Source organism: Pygocentrus nattereri, chromosome 14 (genome assembly GCF_015220715.1).
Source record: "Pygocentrus nattereri isolate fPygNat1 chromosome 14, fPygNat1.pri, whole genome shotgun sequence".
Lineage (NCBI taxonomy): Eukaryota > Metazoa > Chordata > Actinopteri > Characiformes > Serrasalmidae > Pygocentrus > Pygocentrus nattereri.
This window is the reverse complement of record NC_051224.1, coordinates 40,367,839-40,389,234: the sequence shown is the minus strand read 5'-3', so window position 1 is coordinate 40,389,234 and position 21,396 is coordinate 40,367,839. Positions and strand designations below refer to the sequence as shown.

Sequence of the window (21,396 nt, the reverse complement as noted above, 5' to 3'; positions counted from 1 at the left end):
TGCAGTTACAGTAATATTGGCCTCTACATAAGAACCTCAGCTATTTCCAGCAATGTTTTGTGAGCATTCTGACAAAACCCAGACGATCTCCTTTGTCTCTCAGCTACACTCAAAACATACACTTTGGGTTTTTTTAAATGGTAATTTTCTACATTTTAGAATAACTCAGAAAACAAACAAAAAAAAAACGATGAAATCACACATGCAATCAAAAAAGGCGTTAATTAAATAAAGTAAGGTGTAATCTTATGTAACTCTTCTATTTTAGTTTCTTCTTGTCTTGACGCTGCTTCACACTCGCCGTTCTCTCAAGCAGCTTCCTGAGGAGCCGTCCAAGATGCTTCTCCAACATTACTGAGGAACACGCGTTCGCCGAGAACTGGTTTAGTGTTGAAAACGACAGATTTGGAAATGCAGATGTTAGAGACCCTTTATCTATTACACACTTCCAGTCAAAACAGCCATTGAGTGCAGATTATTCATTTTAACGAGAGATATTTCTGAGGAGATCAGATATAAGACAATCCACTTGCATAAGGAACGAATAAAGTCAAAGGAAAATAAGAGAAAGAGTTGAAAAACGGATTAAAAGCTGCAGAGAAAATGAGAATCATCATCATCATAACCAAGGCAGCCAGGTACCACATCAGTTTGATCTGAAATTGTAGTGGAACATGTTGATTTTGTAGGGGTCAGTCGTGGGCTGGAGGTTGGCCCTGTGACCAGAAGGTCGCCGGTTCAATCCCCAGAGCCGACAGGACATGACTGAGGTGTCCTTGAGCAAGACACCTAACCCCCAACTGCTCCCCGGGCACCGTGGATAGGGCTGCCCACCGCTCCGGGCAAGTGTGCTCACTGCCCCCTAGTGTGTGTGTGGTGTTTCACTTCATGGATGGGTTAAATGTGGAGGTGGAATTTCCCCGTTTGTGGGATTAATAAAGTATCTGTGACTGTATTATAAAATTATAATGTGGATTATAATTTTTTGCTTCATCACAAATTTGTAACGTGAGGTCTGACCTCACCTGCCCTCTGTATCTCTGTGCAGCCCTGTGTGTGATGATCGGCGCGTCCATCTACACGGCGGAGCGGGCGAGCTTCCAGGCGAAGGACGTGCAGACCGGCGAGTACGGCTACGCCTTCGTGGTGGCCTGGGTGGCCTTCCCCATGACCCTCGTCAGCGGCTTGATGTATCTAGTGCTGAGGAAACGCAAGTAGGCGACGCTCGACAACAGCCCACCTCACCAGCTGCCACCAGCTACAGCCTTAGCCAAAAGAATTTATTTTGTAAATATACTTTTTTAAAAATGTGTAGTTCCATGCCAAAATGTTATGTTGTGAAAAAAAAAACCGACAAAATAAAATAAATCTCAATATTAACCGTAGAATACTGGAAACTAACTTTAGTTTTTCTTCTTTTCAAAGTGATGTACTATGTAGTTTTTAACCCTCCTCTTGTTTTAAGCATTGAAATTGTGTTGTGCTGTTGGGAAAACGGCAGACTTGAAAATAAAAGGCAGAATGATATGCGAAATAAGAATATGCTCATATAAAACCACTATTTAGGCTTCAGAGGGGACATTTAACTGTGGGGAAACATTAATACGGCTTCATAACAGCTACATGAGCCCCTCACGACAACCGACATAAACGTTTATAAAGGCTTTTCAACAGGCGTCATTTCTTCATAAAGGGTTACAGCTGTTGACCATAGTCATCAAAGCTGTGTACGGTCAGATCTGAAAAACAAGTATCTACAAAATAGTAACTTTGCAGGAGAGGGTAAAAACCCCCGTATCCTTCAGTGTAACTCAATGTAAAGAGGTTTTCGTCCAAGTGATTTTAGAGCATTTCTATTGGTCTATTCATTCTAAAATTTTCATACAACGTAAAGGACCGCTGGTGTGATGAAATGATGTGGAAAAACAAAAATCGCCAAAAACATTTAAGCTACATGCTTTTCTTTGGACAGCGACGATATGCAAATTTCACAGCTTCGTTATAAGCCTCTTTGGTGCATCTGTATGATCAAACTCATCTCTGGCAGGAGTGCGTGTAAATTTAAGCATAAGTTTTTATTAATTAACCAAAACTAGTATCAACTGTTATTAAACTATTCCGTGTTCCATTTAAAGACACGTTACACTCTGCTTGCTTTATACTATAGACTCCGCCCACAAAATAAACGATGCAAAAATCAGTTAAACCTTTATTTTCACTCAGAAACGCATCGAGCGTGACGCTCATTTTCAGTGCAGCCAAGCATTTAAGGGCGCACATGGACTGAAAATAAAATAAAATGGAATTTGATTCGTTTAAACTAAAATGAACAATAAAATCAAACAAGATAAAAAGGAAAACACAAGAACAGTTAAGATCGGGAACAATAAAATAAATAAAACCAAGATGAAGTAGTTAAAACCAACTAATATATTTCAACATAAAGGGATAAACAAGGCAAACTGAAATTTGAAGCTATGAAATAAAAGTAAATAACAATAAAAGGGTGTTAGAATTAAGATCAAATATAGAAAAAGATATTAATCAGTCATAAAAGAAAATAAAAATTCTGGATAAAAATAAAGGAAAAAACCAAACTCGGCTAAAAGAGTTACAGGCACTTCCGAGGTGGCCGAAATTTATAATGCCCACTGAGTTTTAAAGACTCAAAAATGAAACTTCAGGAGAATAATCAGACACAATCACATCACTGTACCGTCTTAAAAACACCAAGACGTTTTGTTTATTTCACATTTTATTATTTCCAGTGGGTGTAACCTTAACATTATAAAGTGTGGTCAGTCGGGGGAAAAGTGCACTGACCGCTCCACCTCCAACAAGCACATCGGCTCACGAGCTGCTAAATTCTGGCGTCATATCGACTCCCTACCGAATCATATTTCGTGTAAATAATATGTATATGAGGGCTTCTGATGCAAATGACATGCAAATAAGTTACTTAAGAGTATGCACTTGTTTTCACGCACGGAAGCGGATTCATCCTTTGCGCTCTACACTTATTTCTCCGCAGTTTGTACGTCATTCGGTGCCGTTTGCGCCCATTTATATGCAGCTTTCATGAATAAAGACCACTGACTTTCGCTTTGAAGCCCAGAATCTCCTACAATCACAGGCTGTTAATTAGTAAAGTGAGTTTCGTTTGACCACGTACAAGTGCTGATGATATTACAAGTTACTAATATGCACTAAGCAACAAAGTCAGCTGGTACAATGTAAACCTAAGGGTCACGGCACCAAAAAAAAAAAAAAAAAAAAAAAAAAAAAAAAAAATCACAAAAGGTGTTTTCAACTTGACAATGTGGACAAAAGCAGCTTTTAGGACAGACGCCTGTAGGAATAAGTAAAATAACGTAAAAATCTGATTGGCTACTTGTGTGCTGTCCACTCATCTCCAAGCATGTTAATCGATATACAAAGCAAATCTGACATTTGGGCGCAGTGATCGATTAATATGCCGCTCATCCTCTCCAGCACATGATGGCCATTATATACAAATATAGTATTTTATTTTATAAACTTTTAATACAATTTTAATTGAAAGTTGAAAGGTTTCAAAACTGCTGCCTGGGTTGAATTACACTGGCTTGGCTAAAGAACTTAGTGGAACAGAAAAGGCAGCAAAACTTCATGAACGGTGAAGCTTTTTTTGAACGGCTGGTGCAAAAGGGCTCAAAATATGATCATATCCAAGGCAGCCAGGCACCAAATCAATTAGTCTGAAATTGTAGTGGAACATGTCAACTTTTTACACGACATCTATAACATACATTGTAAGTGGCAATCATCGGGGTCCAAGCACCACATGCCATATAGATCCAATATAGGCATTTTAACACACAACACAAATGATGGGTTGTTTTTTTTTTCTTTTTCTGAAAGAAATAAAAAAATTGTAATTTGTATTATTTGACCTAATGCAAAAGTTTTTTTAACAAATAAGTCAGAATAACTGACATGCAGTTGTTGAACCCATTGAACTGAATTTATTCCACAGCATTTACTTCTTTCCCAGCATTTTATTCACAGAATGCAACAGAATACCTTCATATTAAAATAACAATTTCTCTAAAGGACGAAGCCTAGTATCTGAAATAATCAATGAAATGAGCTCTATCAGTAGTGAGGTTGAGGCTGTAGAAAATGTTCTCATTATAACAAACGTATTTAACGACATTGAGACCATTACTTTGAATTTGAAGGCATTTATTTGGCCCCTAAACAGGGATTGTGGTCCCATTATGCCCCCCCACCCAAAAAAAAAATCCTATCCTATAAATGTTTATGTTGGTTGTCACGACTAGCTTATGTAGGAGTCATAAAGCCTTACATACCCTGCAGTAAAGTGTACCAAAATATGTAAGACGGAGGCAAAATTGGCTTGGTAATACTTGACTATGCAGACGTTAGGACCAATCCTAAGGAGTCAGACTTAAAGTGTAGGATTTATAGGGTTTAAAAAAAAAATAAAATAAAATAAAAAAAAGTTAGAAAAGATTAAAGTATGCTGCCAATTTGCTAAGCACTACTTCATACTTGAAGCTGAACAAAACATGGCAGGATGTGTTTATTATGCCTTTAAAAGCTTGTATACGGTTTTTTGTGTGTTCCTTAGTTATACTGCATGTTTTATTTTACCTGCATTTAGCGTACCATCAATATTAAAACAGACACCAATTGTAGTTTATTAGGCATTGGAATAAAGGCTTCAGTAGGATTTTACGTTTGAAAATGCTGAAAGAGGCTGTACAGTCTGGTCACACCGTTTCCTCTTGGTATTTAATTCTGTGACGCCTGAGGAGGCATAACGGGCAATCTGGAAGAGTTCAGTTGAGCTGTATTTATTATGTGGACTGTTAATATTTTTTGTAATGAAGTATTATTCCAACAAGCTTGAATCTGTTCCCTGCCCCCCCCCCCGATCCCCCTATGAATCAATCTTGTTGGATATTACTGAAGGCTTTGAAATTGGAATGAAGCTACAATGGCAGCTTTTTGTTTGGAACCGTTTTCGCTTGTCTGCTTGGTAAAGTCTGTTCAGTTGCTTCTGTTTCCAGTAACTGACTCCCAACCACAAGGGCTCAATATTGTGTTTTTTGAAGTCAAATAAATGTATTTTACATTAAACGTCACCTCTGTTTGTGTCGGCGATCATTCCCTCACGCCTAAATCCTGTCCTCTCCGCTTCCATGCCGAAGCTTCTGATAACACAACTACAGGATTCTGTATAAACTGGTGTTCGCTGCTCCGAATCTGAGAAGATAAATGATGATTACGTCTTACTGTAACAATAAACAATTCACCTGAGGCTGTTGTACAAAACCATTCCCTGATAATACTGTTAAGAGTAGTCAGCACTCTAAAATCCCTAGAGCTCAATAAGGCTTCAGATGTAATGATGCTGAAACTTTACCCCTAAATGCCTTTATTGAAAGCGCTCTAATGCTTTACGTGGAGTTAAAAGGGTCACAATGCGTCAGTGTAAAAGTGATCAAGTTTTGTTGGCCACAACAGTCTGTATGTTACTGTACGGTCCGTAGCGTCCGTAGATGTCCTTCCCGATGATGACGAAGTGCAGCGCGCTGCCTACCGACCGACCCGTGACCCTACAGGCCATAGGCAGAGGCATCGCTTTGATAATTCCCATGGTTTTCCACTTGCAAAAAGTGCCATCACTGTGTTCCTGGGTTACGTATATGTAATAGCAGTCCATGTCCGGAGCGTGGGGGTCCTCCTCCTCGACGTTCCATAGCAGGGCGATGCCTTGTGGGTTGTCGATGCGAGCCACCTTCACCACAGGCTTCTGGGGCAGGTTTTTGGTGGCAGCCGCCAAAGGCAGCTGACTGGGAAACGGAGTGTCCGGAAACGGAGGAAGCTTTGACGGCAGGCCAGCCTGTTGAATACATGTTATAAAGTATAAAACAACCAGGCATTTTTAGACGCATGTATATCGCATTCACCTTAAAGGGGCACTCCAACCAAAATCCTAACTACATGCGTCTACGCGCCCTGAACAGCAGTGCTACACCGGCACCTTTCAGCACAGTACAGTTCAAACCTGCCCTGCTTATTCCACCAATTTTCTAAATTCTCAGAACAATTCAGTCCTTAAGATGTAAAGAGTCATTCAGAGTCGTTTGACGTGAAACGGCTCACTGTAGAGACTTTTGGAAAATCGGACGTCTTTACGGTGGTGGTGATGGGAACCAGGCGTCGCCATGACTACAACACAGATGTAGACACTTTATTTACCACCCAGAACCACCAGAGAACCTTCACATATGGAACGTTGATGATGTTAAAATAGTCATAAATCTAAAAATACTATGTTTTCTTTGAGGACTATTTTGCCTCACAACGCCCTGCATGTTACGTATCCCTCCACCATGAATGGGTTACAATAAATGGATTAAAATATGTTAGGCAGTGGGATCAGTGGCATCAGGCACCATTCACTGGCATCAGGCAGTGAATTCAGAACCAGTTCATGTAGGAACTTATTGTAGGAGCTTTTAGAGGGACGTCTGGTTCCCATCACCACCACTATGAACGGTTCTGACTCTCAGTTTCTCTAGGATGGAGTATGTCACAGCAAACCGCTCTGACTGACTGTTTACATCCTAACCACTTTAGTGGTTTTTTTACCTGAGCTGCCTCTGCCGCAGACCTCTTCTCCTCTACGTCTGTACATGGACTCTTTGGCCGTTCTAATGGTACAAGATAAGCGCTCATTTGGCAAGGTGTGTAAAAACATACACCTATGATCTGAGAAATGTCTATTTTAAAAAAACTATTTAAATAAGTTGGTGCATTACCAAGTGCAGATGCCTTAGTATCATCTTTCTGAAAGGAGGCAGTGTAGAAAAATATGCAAATTAGGCAAATTAAACAACCTCATTATGAAAAGGAAAGCATGGAGTGGAAAACAACAATACCTGCACTGAAGCCTGAGCCGTTAGAGGGGAGTCGGTGTGCCTTTTCCCATTTTGTCTGCACGCTGCACCAGAAAGCATAAACAAGCACATCCATCTTAAAGCAGTTGCAAATAAATGAATAAACAAATGAAGTAACTCAGCAGAGGTTTTTATCTCCGAATACAAGTACCTTCTGCTTCATCCGTCAGGTCCACAATCTGTTTCTTGGACCGCTAGAATTGAAAGGGGGGAAAAAATTAAATCAATGCTTCACATAAAAAAAATAATAAAACAAACAAAACTAAAAACACACAACAGAATTAAAGACACGCTGCACACAGACGGAATTAAAGAGAGAGTGGACAGAAAGGTACCAAACTCTGCCAAAAGCCATCCTTAGGTTTTCTCACCACGACTCCCTCGCAGTCAATGACTATCACGAAAAGAGAGAAATAATAAATCACACGGCAGGACGGGGTCAAAGCAGAGTTCACGCTGACAGCTGTAACACGGCAGCTGGCAGCTGTAATGCAAGTCGCTGGAGTTATAAACACACCTGCTGATGTTGATGTGCCGTCACCAGAACACTCTCCGTTGGCAGAACTGTGAGAAAACGCAGCCAAAATTTAAGCTCATCCATAAAATACATCAGAAAAAAAAAATCTGAATCTATACATACCACACCAGCTGTCTCAGGACCTATATTAAAGGGGGATTCCATTGACTTTTCAAAATATCTAAATAATTAATATCAGAGTATCTGTGCACTGGCCATAATCCGATTTCTGCAGTTTTCTGATTCAAATGGTCATGTAAACATCTAGAAATCCATTTAAGAAATCTAATAAAAGAGGCTGGATTTCGGCAGAGTAGTCAGGTTCTCTGTGCACGCCTGACTCAACTCTGACTTCTCCCGGACTTCTCAGTCTGCCCATGCGAGATCGGATGGTGGATGTTAATCTCTGTGTCATGAAGTTTGAGCTTTACACTGCATGTACATCGTCATCTTTTGTGAGGTTATTGGCTGGTTTCAAAGCAGAAATCTGATTAGTCTGACTCACGTAGACGTGTAGCTTCCCCATTATCTGATGACTCAAGAGCACGTGAACGTGTTGATTGGAATACGTACAAAATGGGATTTTCTGCAGTTATCGGATTAGCGCGTTTACACGCACTCGTTATCTGAAAAGTCGTTCGGCGTAGTGTGATGTGAAACGCTCTGTTCTACAGACCCAGGACCGCTTACTCTGCGCGTTTGGTACATTTGGTGAAGTGTTGAAGCTGTTCAACCCTGGGAGCGGTCCAGAGAACCCATGTTTGGTCCTCCTGAAATCCTGGGTTCGCTTCCAGTGAACGCTACTGGGGAAAGTGCTGCGCTTTGCCGCTTGAATATTTGTATCCAAGGAAAATAATAAAAGCAGCGGATGAACCAAACCTGCGCGTGGAAAAGTGACGTATGGAACCGCGCAACTGATCCACGGTTCGGATGGAGTTCTTGTGTGTAAGCAAACCAGCGATAACGAGCCCTTCCCTCAAACGAACCCTGAACCGCTCCCGGTGCGGACTCCGGTATTCGGGACAAGAAAATGCCCCGAGATTCAGAATCGGAGCATGAAATATCTGTCCAATCCCAATGTGACCCACCATTTTTTCCAGGCGATGAGCCTCTTCATGCCATTTTTGGACAGAGCTTTGCTGGAGAGTCGGGTCAAGTTCGGACAAAAATTTCCCCGCCACAGGTACGGATGGACTCAAAATTTGGTGCTGTGTAATTGTTCTGTGGTGATCGGAACCAGACGTCCACCTCTAAAAGCTCCCTCACAGGAGGTTATTACATGAAAAGCTTATAGCTATGCCACCTACATATGTGGCTTTGGGGATCTGGATGGTAAATAAAGTGTCTATATCTGTGTTGTAGTCATGGCGACGCCTGGTTCCCATCACCACCACTGTAAAGACGCCTGAACAGTTTCTGAATGACGTTTTGGTTCCTGGTGGTTGAGTTACACCACGTCAATGTTAAAAATTTGGGTGGAATTCCCCTTTAAAGCAGTATAACGAGGCACTGACTAACACTAATGAACAGCCGACACTGGAAACCTAATACAACATTAAAGGATTTAATGCAGACACTGAGACAAACTGAGAAAATCTGGCATATGGCCTCTAGGTGGCACTGTTCTGCTTCAGCTGTATGAGATTGGCGCACTACATACTTCATTATGAACCTGACGCATTTGTTTCTTACCACAAATCTTACTAACCTGCACCACCAGACGCTGGAATGGTAAATCAAGCGCTCATTTGTTTGCAAAATGGGTGCATTTAGAGAAAAGCAGTAGAACCAGAAGGTTATAATTAACAGATTGTGCTATAATTGGCTTCCCTGAGCAGGCAGATGGAAAAAAAGCAGATGTTCTGGAAAACAAATCAACACCTTTTCAATGAAGTCAATGAACTGCATAAGGCAGAGAAGAAGCAAGACAAAGCTGAATGGACACCATGCGGCATGGTCAGACCTCAGAGTCTGGTCAGAAATCGGGTGTGCAGGCTAGAGCGGAGATAATGCAGCAAACGGGAGGCACCAGTGGACCGTCCGGCTCAGCTCACAGGACGGCTGAACTGGAGCCACTATAAAATGCAGCATTTGGTGTTTAACAGATTAAAGTAACTTCTATTACTAGGCATGACTTGGACAGCGAGACATAGCAACGTTCTCTCTTAGCGGGGAATTCCACCCATTTCTCAAAATTTCTTAAAATCATAAAGCATCAAAATTTCTTTACAGTGGTGGTGATGCGAACCAGGCGTCGCCATGACTACAGCACAGATATAGACACTTTATTTACCATCCAGAACCACCAGAGAACCTACACGAGTCTTCTGAGCTTATATGGAATGTTGATGATGGAAAACAGTGGAAAATCTGGAATAATGAGTTTTCTTTGGGGACTATTTTGCCGCACAGCGCCCTGCATGTCTCCCTCCACCATCAAAAACGTATGTTTATGCCAAAAGCCATGAAAACTACTGGCATAAAAACTATAAATGAAAAACCCAACACCATTCGCCAGACGTGTCTGATCTTCAGAGTCGGACCAAATCAGACTGAGCCGTAAAACTGAGCCAATATCAGGTTCAGCTCAGTTTGGTCAGTTTGTCCAGATCAGTATTAATGTTGTTTTGTTCCAGCTGGTCTGTAAAGCTTCTTACAGCCCGTTTAGTTTGGCGAATGGTGTTGGGTTCATTTCCGGCTGATTCCAGGTTGTTCAGCTGTTCTTCTGTCACAGCTGCCGACTGAAAAGCTGCTCAGTGGCGACGACAGTTTGGGAATTTAGTGTCATCTCGTCTTCAGAGTCGGACCAAATCGGCTGTCGGTCAGATGTGATCTTAACAGCGTCCGTTTTCTGTTTGTGGCAGAGTAAGAAGTAAAAATGGCTTGAGCGTCTCCTACAGCTGTCAGAGTCGTTACTTAGCAACGGCATCTCAGCGGAGTGATACAGTGTTTGTGGGAAAAAAACGTGATGTTATGGTGAAATAACAGCACCGTTAGAACGCCTGTCAACCAATCAGCTCGCGAGGCCGGAACTGACTGTTATAACATTCTAAAATTGCCCTTCAGATCTACACATCATGTTTGTATACGGTACCTGATGTTCTTCATCTCCGACACGGCCGTGAGAGTCTGCAGTGAACCAAGTGATCTTTGCTGCAACAGACACAGAACAATAGAAGAGACAATAAAAACCTACATTTCAACACGGGTTAGTTTCCAATCCTGCTATAAGCAGACGTGTCCTTCACCAATGGGAGTTTGCCGAACAAACGTAACGACATGTTCTTCTGCACACTGTGTGCAGTTACACATTTCCACCAGAGAGGTCTCCAAATCCCCAAACCTTACACAGTGTAGCTTTAAATAAACTTGCAGCCAGTCAGTGTTCCAGTACTGACGTTCTCCACGATGTACTCAAAAAAAGCAAACTGCGACAATAACGATAAATATGTATAACCCATCCCATGTAAATGACCCGTTTATAGTCCCGTTTACATGCACGTCAGCAGAGTAATAGTATATTAGCATAAAAGTTAGGATCACGAAGAAATTCAGAAGTTGATTCAGACGAAACAATTTTTTTTACGTCTGATGAGCAATTAAATGCATCAGTACAGCTCAGCAGAAATTCTTGTCTCAGCTCTTAATATGACTGCAGGTTTACAGCATGTAATGTAAACATTACCTGATTCTGGGACATCTCTGAAATGCCATGCTTCCGAATGTACACAAAGACGGCATCTCCTCTTCGTTTGACCTTCTTTACATGAGCCTGGAAAAATAGGATTTTGCTAAATGACAAGCGAAGTAGTATAAAAAAATAAGAACATGACACTGCAATAGTTTTTCATCCGAGGGCTGAACAATTTGTAGAAAATATCCAGTTGCGATTTTCTGACTAAAACTGCGAGTGCAGTTTAGTGATCATCTCTAAGGTACAAGGCTTTTTTGGATAAGAATTTCAGAATATACACCTTTACTGCCTTGAGGCTCAATCTTCTGAATGTAGTGTGCCAAACTGCTAGTAAGTTGTGGTTGTGATGTCACAACACATCAAGGTTTGGTTGCCTCTGATTGGTTTAAATTTACATTTACGGTATTTGGCAGGCGCTCTTATCCAGAGCGACTAACAATTTGATTATTGTTACACAGGTAGGCGAAGGCGGTGTTGGGAGTCTTGCCCAAGGACTCTTATTGGTTTAGTGTAGGGTGTTTACCCAGGTGGGCACTGAACCCCAGTCTACAGTGTAGAAGGCAGAGGTGTTACCCACTACACTAACCAACCACCCCAGCTCAAGTTCTGTGAGACTAGGTTCAATTTCCAGTCGTAGCCTCTTATTCTCCAGGGTATATTTTGGTTTGTCCATCTGAATTTTCATGAACAAACCGTAACTCAAATTATTCAGTAACTGCATTAAATAAATGTTAATTTTTATTTACTTTTTTTTTTTAAAGCTCCCTTTAAATGAACAGAACCTGTGTTTTCTGATCTCCACACGTCACTATACGCTCACAATTTACTGCTGAAAGCCAAAAATCTGCGTCGCTCTTTGTGTTGTTCTCTAAAAGTGATGTTTCCAGAGCAGATCACTGAAGAGACGCCGTCTGTTTATAGTTTAGAGCCCAGATTTGGGGAAAAACGGGTCGACTTTCAGTAGAAAAACAAACTGAGTTCAGCTTCTTTTATTATAAGGGTTTAAAATGACGTCACCGTCTATTAGACTGGAGAGAAGAGCTACAGCCTCACACGACGCCCAGCTTCTGAATGGAGCTTATGGAGTATGAACGTTATGAAGAACATGACCGAGTGCGGTTTGGAACCAAAGGTGGGCTCAAGAGTCGAAGAGGTTAAAACATAAGACGACACCTGGATACCACAGATCTCGATTTTTTTAACTTTGCATTCTTAAATTGCGATTTCGGTGTAAAAAAGATGAATCGTCCTCACATCAATAGTAACAAGGCCTGCCTCTGTGGGCGCAGCTGGACAGATGAACTGCAACTGCACTTTCACTGCCTTTACGTACCTGAAGTTTCTTGATTCTTGCATCAAACCTGGGTTCGCTGTCCATCTCCTGAATTCTCTCCATCAGAGACTTCATCATTTTGTCAGTTTGTTCAACAGCAGAACGGACTTCTTGGGAGACCATACTTCGAACCTGCAAACGAGCACGGATGACCATGATCATACAAGGTGATTCTCATTATTACACAGGAATGTGAAAACATTCGTTTTACCTTCAGCACCACAAAAAGAGCTTAGACTGTCCCGAACCAAACGCCACTTCTAGGAACCATATTCAAAAATAGAATTTGGGCCATTCTACCAAATCAGTTCAAACTGCTCTCCCACAATTAAACTACACAAAAACTATTAAGTATTCAGATCTTAGATATTTACAAGAACTGTGTGATGACCTACTTATCCTCAAAGCACTAACAGAAATAGTAATAAGCCAAATAAGCACAAAATCATCTCTCAAATATCTTGCGACCTTCTTTTAAGGAATTAAAGGATGTGGCGCTGCATCCCTGTCCCTCATGGCCACAGGGTGAGCAGTTAGATCCCATTGGTTTGAAGTAAACGTGTCCCAAAGCCTGGAAGTCGGTGAGGAACATTAAGAACCGTCACTACTGAAACAATCGGCAGCTGAGTAAACGTATTTTTGAGTTTGGATAGAAAATATGATGATTTTTGTGTGTGAACAGCTGCTCAAAGCTGCGTCTGCTGGTCGTGTACTGGCTGGCATTTTTTATTTCAGCCCCATACGAGCTAAAATCATCACGACTGAAACATCTGGTCAAGTTTCCGAAGCGTTATGACCGTTTCGGTAGTGAGAAAACTGAATGTTGAAACATTTGTTGTGATATAATGAACATAATTATGCTATAGGGTCACGCAGAGCTAAAGGATTCTAGTCTAAAGACTCGGAACCAGGTTGGTAGAAGGATCCGTATAGTAGAGCCGTTTCTAGGCCGACTCCCTAAACCAGTGACGGTCTGTAAAGATCATGGGAAAGGTGAGCGATCACCGAGGGTCACAGTGCAGCAGATACAGCTGAACGCTGCTCGTTACGGAAGCCGTTCCCTCCTCTCGGTGGCTATAGCGCCGAATCTAACCCTTTCAGTCTTTCAGAAGTCGGACTAGAGTCAAACCCGAGTCATTCACGAGCAACGTTACCTCGGCGTTAGAGCGCGTCAGAGCCGGAGGGGGCGTCCCAGATCCCAACGGTTCACAGTCAGGTCTCCTCCGCTTCATGTCTAAGTGCAGAAAAAAAGCATGAACTGTAAGTTTCCTGGATTCAGTGACGGAGTTTCAGCCTAAAAGATTCACTGGACACGTCTGAACGACCCAAACCCACAGGAGATCATAATCAGAGCCAATTCTGCCTCGTTTATAAACTCGTGTGAACGCCAGGCTAGCAAGGCCAACAGAGGTATATTTGTCGGTGGTGTCAGAACAAACCTACAACCTCAAAAACGGTATGAATAAATAAAATAAGTTATACATTATGAAATTTTATAATAACGTTAAATCAGTTGACTTCTTTACTACATTTGTAAAATAATACTATAAAATTGTGACAGTAATGTAATAATAAAATTACACTTTATTTTATAATAAACCATTATTAAATTGTTATAAAATTATTTTTATATGATTTAAATGTAATGACAACTATGCATATGGACATGCGTGTTCATTAACCTGGGCCATTAAATACGCCTCCTCGTTTCTGCGCTCACTGTCCATCTTATCAGCTCCACTGACCGTATAGTTCCACTCTGTAGATCTACAGTTACAGACTGTAGTCCATCTGTTTCTCTGATACTCTGTTACCCTGTTCTTCAGTGGTCAGGACCCCCATGGACCCTCACAGAGCAGGTACTGTTTGGGTGGTGGGTCATTCTCAGCACTGCAGTAACACTGACGAGGTGGTGGTGTGTTGTCTGGTGCGAGTGGATCAGACACAGCACCATGAACTGGTTCTGAATTCACTGCCTGGTGACTGAGACGCTGTTTTATGAGAGTTTAGAGAACTTCAACTCCATTCATGGTGGAGGGAGACATGCAGGGCGCTGTGCGGCAAAATAGTCCCCAAAGAAAACTCATTATTCCAGATTTTCCACTATTTTCCATCATCAACATTCCATATAAGCTCAGAAGACTCGTGTAGGGTCTCTGGTGGTTCTGGATGGTAAATAAAGTGTCTATATCTGTGTTGTAGTCATGGCGACGCCTGGTTCCCATCACCACCACTGTAAAGACGTCTGGACCACTTCACACCAAACCCTCACATCTCAACCGTTGAATTATGAAGAAATAGGACATTCAGAAAAATAAACATTTAATTAACAAAATCAGGCACTTGTGACACTTTAGCCGGCGAAGAGAAGCTTTAACAAGCTAAGCTAACGGCTAGGCTAGCTAGCCTGATGCACCTTAGCTGTTAGCACAGGCCGAAGCTAAGCTAACTAGCCTAGCCTTCCTCTTACTTTCCTCATTTTTCGTCACTTTAGAGGCTTTTAAGTCGAAAACGCGTGGATTTTTACCGCAAGCAGAGCATGTGGTGCTCTCCTGCTGTAGTTTGCCGTAAGTGCCCGAAGCCCAGAGGTCGTCGCCACGATCTTGCTCGAATTACCCCGTTCCATCTTAACTGCTGTTCCACCTTAAACGGTGCTTGAGGCTCATTGTATGTCTTTTAACACGCTAAAAACACCCACGGCAAACATTTAAGATGTAACAGCGTGAGCTGTTCGTCGTGGTTGAGGGTTAAACGTCTACAGAGGAAGGAAAATCAGCGCAACGTTGGCTGAATGTTGGCCGGCTAACAGGCGAGTTAACCCAGCCTGGAGCCCTCCGCTCGACTTAACGCGAAACTGCTGAAGTTAGTCTGCGGGGGTAACGAAGCTGCTACCGCTGTCCCAAACTAACATCTACTCACCTGGATCGTCTGAAACTCGGCCAAAGGCAGCACGTTGTAAAGCCCCTTGTGTCTGCAGCTACACCTTTCCCTCCACTCACTCACTTCTAGAGAGCTACACAGCGCTGGGAGTCGGCGCCACAAAGAATCGGTTCCTGAAAATCACCGATTCTTTTCGGGATCGACTCCATTCATCCTCACTTACAGAGAGATGCATAGCGCTATTCCAGGAATCGCGAATCGAGCAACCGATTTTTTTGGGGGAACGACTCCGTGCACCCCCATAGAGAGCCACACAGCGCTGGGAGTCGGCGCCAGAAAGAATCGGTTCCTCGAGTCCTTGATTCCAGGCAGTCGGGAATCAAATAACCGATTCTTTTTTGGTATCGACTCCATGCACCCCCACAGTGAGCCACACTGCACTAGAAGTCGATGATAGAAAGAATCGGTTCTTCGAGTCCTCGATTCCAGGCAGTCGGGAATCAAATAACCGATTCTTTCTGGGATCGACTCCATTCATCATCACTTACAGAGAGATGCATAACGCTATTACAGGAATCGCGAATCGAGCAACCGATTCTTTATGGGATCGACTCCATGCACCCCCACAGGGAGCCACACTGCACTAGAAGTCGATGATAAAAAAAAATCGGTTCCTCGTTTCCTCGATTCCAGGATCGAGAGTCGACACCGAAGCCGAACAACATCACCAGTGCCAAAACATCTACCCCATTATAAAAGGTGGTTCTTCGAGGGTTCTTTGGTGAAGCAAATGGTTCTGTTTAGGAACATGCGTTCTATATAGAATCTTTTGCATGCTTAAATGGCTCTTTACATAATGAAACGGTTCTTGAGATTGGAGGAGAATGTGTTGAATGTGATTCAATATAGCGCCAAAAAGGGTTCTGCTATTGTTACAATGTCATTTTTTTGGTACTGCATAGAACCATTATGAAAAACGTTCTATATGGAATCATATCAAGAACCATTTCACTATGTAAAGAGCCATGTAAGCATGCAAAAGTTCTATATAGTTGTATATACAGTCTATACAGCCTTATTTACTGTTTGCATTAAAAATGTGGCACAAGGACTGACTCACCAAAAAATTTGATTTGCCACTTTCCCCTTAAAGACGTTTTTTGGTGAATCAGTCCTTGTGCCACACCACCAGTGTGACTTCATCAACACTCTGCATGCAAACAGTACATAAGCAGCTGCTCCATTCAATCAGCACTTTTCTTCATGAAGAACTGAGTCAGTGCTCCCACTTGGTGGTCTTAGTTTTCTGCTGGTGTCACACTCCTCCCGGCCTCGGAGCCGTGCTGGGCGCATTACACGTTTGCAAACAGGGCGCAGGAATTGTGGGCAAACCTCTACTGACTTCCACTGATACTCAGACGCTCCTCAAACTGCACTGAAGCACTTCTGGAGTTTTTAATGGCTGTGAAAACCTCACATGGCCTCTTATTCGGCCACAGTGAGTCACGCTGCGCGTTTATGAGTTAAAAGTAGAGTTGCTAAGTCAGTGCTGACTTGAGTTTGGAACTCGTGAAGTCAGTGGTTTAAATGTTTACATGAGGGTTTGACGGCTGACCATGCGCATGATTTCCTCGAGGCCACTGAAAAGCCCATTTACTCCAATTTTCTTCAGTTTTATCGATTTTTCTTGCTTAGTGTGCAGGTTTATTTACCAAATCCCCGTCTTAATTTATTTTTACATGAGCATTTTCCACCTGTCTTTGTGCCTGCTCGTTACTGCACCTTTAAGACTGATATATGTTAATGACCTCTGTTCTGATTGGCTGTGCCTCATGCAAAAAGCAGTCCAGGCTGATCCATAAACTATAACTTCAGTGAGAAGTTATATACACCAATCAGGCGTAGCGTTCTGACCACCTCCTCGTTTCTACACTCACTGTCCACTTTATCAGCTCCACTGACCGTAGAGCTGCCCTCTGTAGTTCTACAGTTACAGACTGTAGTCCATCTGTTTCTCTGATACTCTGTTACCCTGTTCTTCAGTGGTCAGGACCCCCATGGACCCTCACAGAGCAGGTACTATTTGGGTGGTGGGTCATTCTCAGCACTGCAGTAACACTGACGTGGTGGTGGTGTGTTAGTGAGTGGTGCGCTGGTCTGAGCGGATCAGACACAGCAGTGCTGCTGAAGTGTTTAGTCTGTGCACTTTGTACCTTCATTCCAGCAATCAAACCCATTCAGTGGTGCTGAGGTCAGGGGGGCAGTTTTGGGGTCGACCAGGTCTTCCAGGTGGTTGTTAGGAGGCACATTTTCTCTGTAGCTTTGAATCCGTTTTTATGGTCTTTTTTTCGTTGAATTTCTCCTTCCTTATGCATGTGGATTGTCTTCTGTCTAACCTCCTCACCAGTACTGTATCATGTGTGGCTGCTTTTTTTAACTGAAACGTAAATTTGTTCAGTTCAGTTGTTTTGCTATCTGCATTTTGCGCTCTGTAAAGCTCACACCTGGAAGCCAACACGCTATATGATGTATATACGATGTATAAGGGGTGTATGTATGTATTCATTTTATGCCTAAACATTCCAGGAGCTTGGTGCCCTGACCCTCATCTCGCTTCGAATGCATTTTCCTTTTCTCCTTCACAGAGCCGCTCACTTTCCATTACATCTCCGACGTGATCCTGCTCCACGGCGTTCACTCATGACATTATACCTCGCACCACAGCACATAATATAGAGATGGAGCACAGGCTCCCCTGGGGCTGACCGAGATCTCTGGATTGAGCTTGAATGATTGCCTGGATTGTTTTTTCTAAACGTGACCCGTGGTGTGCGAGAGCTCCGAGTAAAGAGAAGAGGGCGGGAAGAATGAACAGAAAAAGAAATGAACAGATATTTGAGGAAGGATACTTATTGTCCCTGTTGTGTCCAAACCTGTTGTGTCATTCTGTTTTATATTTAGTTTTTTGAAACACCAGCTGACCTTTACCTTGTGGCATTTCAAGAACATACGAACGCCAGTTCCGAAGCGTCTGTAACCGTCTGTGAAATGCAAAGAAAAACAGAGAGCAAGGCTTTGTGAGGCCACTTTGACCCTTATTTAAACAACTGCAGTAGGAAGAGAAGATACTGAATCATTTACTTTGTCAAATTTCTGTTTTTTGTAAACACATCGCTGCTGCCAGAACAAAACTTTCCATCTCCCTTTTCGCATTCCTCAGTTTTTGACATAATTTGCCTGTAAAACAAAATGCCTGTTTACTTTTATATTGTGTGTTAGTTTCATAAGGAATGGACCAAACGAAACGGCCCAGAATTCACTCCTGTCCTCGGAAGCCACATCCTTCACCAAGACTCCACCAGAGAGGTCTCTAAATCAGAACCCAGAGCCTACATAATGTTACTTTAACAAAAAAAAATGCATCAGCAGTTTAAGTACAACATTCCTCAATGAATGATTCAAAGGATTCTAGGTATTTCACCCTCTTAAGTGCATAATATCATTAAAAGATTCAGGAAATCTGAAGAAATCTCTCTGCGTAAAGGACAAGGCTGAAAACCGCAACCGAATGCTTGTGACCTTCGATCGCACCGCACTGAAATCCAGCATGTTTCTGTGATGGACATCACTGCATGGGCTCACGAATACTTTGTCAATAAACACTGTTTGTCGCTTCATTCACAGATGCAAGTTAAGGCTGGACTGTGCACAGCGGGAGCCGTATATCAACAATGTTCAGAAACACTGCCAACTTCTCTGGGTTGGAGCTCAGCTGAAACAGACTAATGCTCAGTGGAAACGTGTACTGTGGTCTGACGAATCAACGTTTCAGATTGTTTATGTAAATAATGGACGTTGTGTTCTTCAGGGCAAAGAACCAAAAGAACCATCCAGATTGTTACCAGTGTAAAGTTCAAAATCCATGGTTTGGTAGGCCGGGGGTGGGTTTAAGTGGGTAGCCTGCACATCAGTGAAAGCACAATTAAAACGGAAAGATATCCACACATTTTGGAGCAACACAATGCTGCCTTCTAGACGACGTCTATTTCAGGGACATCCATGCTTATTTAAACATGATGACGTCAAGCCACATTTTGCATGTGTTGCACAACAGCATGGCTGTGTAATCAGAGTGCAGGCGCTGGACTGTCCTTTGTGTCTCCTATTGGAGAATGTGTGGTAGATTATGAAGCACAAAATATGACGACAAAGGCCCCATATGGTTGCTCAGCTAATGACTTGTATAACTGAAAGACGGCAAAAAAAACCTGCTTTCAAAAATGGATCAATTGACGTCTTTAGTCCCCAAATGACTGTGTTGCTAAAACAGAAATGAGATTTAACAGAGAGGTAAATGATCACGTCCCAGGTTTAAGCACATATTTTCAAAATTCATAAGTAGCAAACATTTATAAGTTAACGCATCAAATATCGTGCATTGTTTTCTGTTTAGGACGGGACAAATAGAATTTACTAATCACTGCTTTCTGATTTTATTATTACTTTGCACACTGTCCCAATATTTGTGGAACTGAGGTTTGTAAATTCTCTGTAATTTCTTGGACTAAAGTCTTGCTACATTAACATACATTATAGTGAACGAGTGATGCCTGAAACACCACTGACAGCTGCTGAAAGGATTTTCTATGCAAACAGAGAATTCCAGTGGTGGGCAGTAACTGAGTAACTGAGTAACTGAGTAAATGTAATTAGTTTCTGTACTTTAGTATTTTTGGTGTATCTGTACTGAAGTTTCTCCATTACTGGGCGACTTTTTCCTTTCACTCCACTACATTTCAGAGTCTAATATCCGACTTTTTCCTCCTACATTTTGAGAAATCTGTCGTTCCTTTTGGTTTCTGTGTGTATAAAAACGTCACATGTCAAAACGAAAGAAGCGCAAAGCCAGAGCACCAATCAGGGCCCAGCGGTCACTTTGTTTAGAGCTGGTTTTGACCTGTTGGTCATACCGACCCAGTGCAGCACGCGGTTCAACGTCAGCGCAGCAGCGTAAAACTTTGGGAGAGTCTGTTCAACATAAATGATGAACTAACCTAACTTTGTGTAAATAGAGCTCAATATAGAAATATGTCCACATATGCAGTCGAGACTGACGCGGCTTTTTTCTGAATTTCTACAAACACCATTTCATTTTATAGTAGATGAGTTTGGGCTGGTTTATGTTTATGAACAGAGGCCTGCTCTGAGATGGGGTATGCGAAACCGAATTGAATGAATTTCGGTCAAGCAGAAGTTCTGACGAAACCGTACGTCGGATAAAAAAGCTTTATACAAGCGCACCGTTCCTGATCTGAGCGTTCCGAAGTTAGAACAGTGTTGATATCTCGAAAATTGCAGAACAAGTTAGTAGAAGAAAAATAATAACAGTAAGAAGAATATAAATCGATTAACAGTAGAGCTGCACGTCGCCTTCACTAGTAATTATTATTACTACTAGTAGAACTAGGAGCGGCAGCAGGTGTGGCTGATACTGGTACCTTCATGGCTTTAGACCATATTTATTTAATCACAGACATTGTTTCACCCGCCTCAATATACTGAGCTCTTTACATATTCACACTCACTCATCATCAGAACAGATTCATCACAATAGATAGGCTTCTAACAGTAAGGTAAACACTTGAGTCCAACGACAGGCTCATTTCTTTTCTCTACATGCACTACTGGAAATCCTGTTCTCTGCTCATTTTGCTCGTTGTGTTATTGTTTTGCTATCCGTTGTCGTCCAGAGGAGGACGGGTTCCCCTTTTTAGACTCGGTTCCTCTCTGCATTCCCTCCTCTTCCTCTTAGGGAGCTTTTTCTTGCTGCTGTCACCCTTGACGATGCTCATTTTGGCGCCTGGACCCGGATTTTTCTGTAAAGCTGATTTGTGACAACGGCTGCAGTAAAAAGCGCTGCATAAATAAATCTTGTTTGGACTCGAATCGACTAAGATTTGCTCAAATATCTGTGGGTGTTATGTAGTTAAGATTCATGTTT

At 42.2% G+C, this 21,396-nt stretch overlaps 2 protein-coding genes across 4 annotated transcripts in view; one reads left to right on the top strand and one right to left on the bottom strand.

The window, feature by feature from the left end:
• The window catches only part of emp2 (epithelial membrane protein 2), a 38,118-nt gene extending 32,973 nt beyond the window's left edge, over positions 1-5,145 (top strand). Inside the window, exon 5 of the mRNA XM_017718311.2 lies at positions 1,049-5,145. Coding sequence (XP_017573800.2) covers positions 1,049-1,218 — 170 coding nt within the window. The 3' untranslated portion in view covers positions 1,219-5,145. The remainder of the gene's footprint in view (positions 1-1,048) is intronic.
• On the bottom strand, positions 4,018-15,588 carry atf7ip2 (activating transcription factor 7 interacting protein 2). Of its 3 annotated transcripts, none has more exons than XM_017718310.2 (12): positions 15,435-15,586; positions 13,670-13,749; positions 12,516-12,647; positions 11,174-11,260; positions 10,583-10,641; positions 7,489-7,535; positions 7,343-7,365; positions 7,123-7,165; positions 6,954-7,015; positions 6,834-6,861; positions 6,664-6,725; positions 4,018-5,911 (listed from the first exon to the last, which is right to left on the bottom strand). In XM_017718310.2, exons 2-12 carry the CDS (start codon positions 13,745-13,747, stop codon positions 5,510-5,512), a joined length of 1,023 nt encoding a protein of 340 aa, XP_017573799.2. In that variant the 5' UTR covers positions 13,748-13,749; positions 15,435-15,586; the 3' UTR covers positions 4,018-5,509. The 3 variants fall into 3 exon arrangements, with proteins under 3 accessions (XP_017573799.2, XP_017573798.2, XP_037400664.1); XM_017718309.2 differs by having other exon boundaries at positions 7,307-7,365; positions 15,435-15,585; XM_037544767.1 differs by lacking the exons at positions 6,664-6,725; positions 6,834-6,861 and having other exon boundaries at positions 7,307-7,365; positions 15,435-15,588.
• Positions 15,589-21,396: the final 5,808 nt, after the last annotated feature.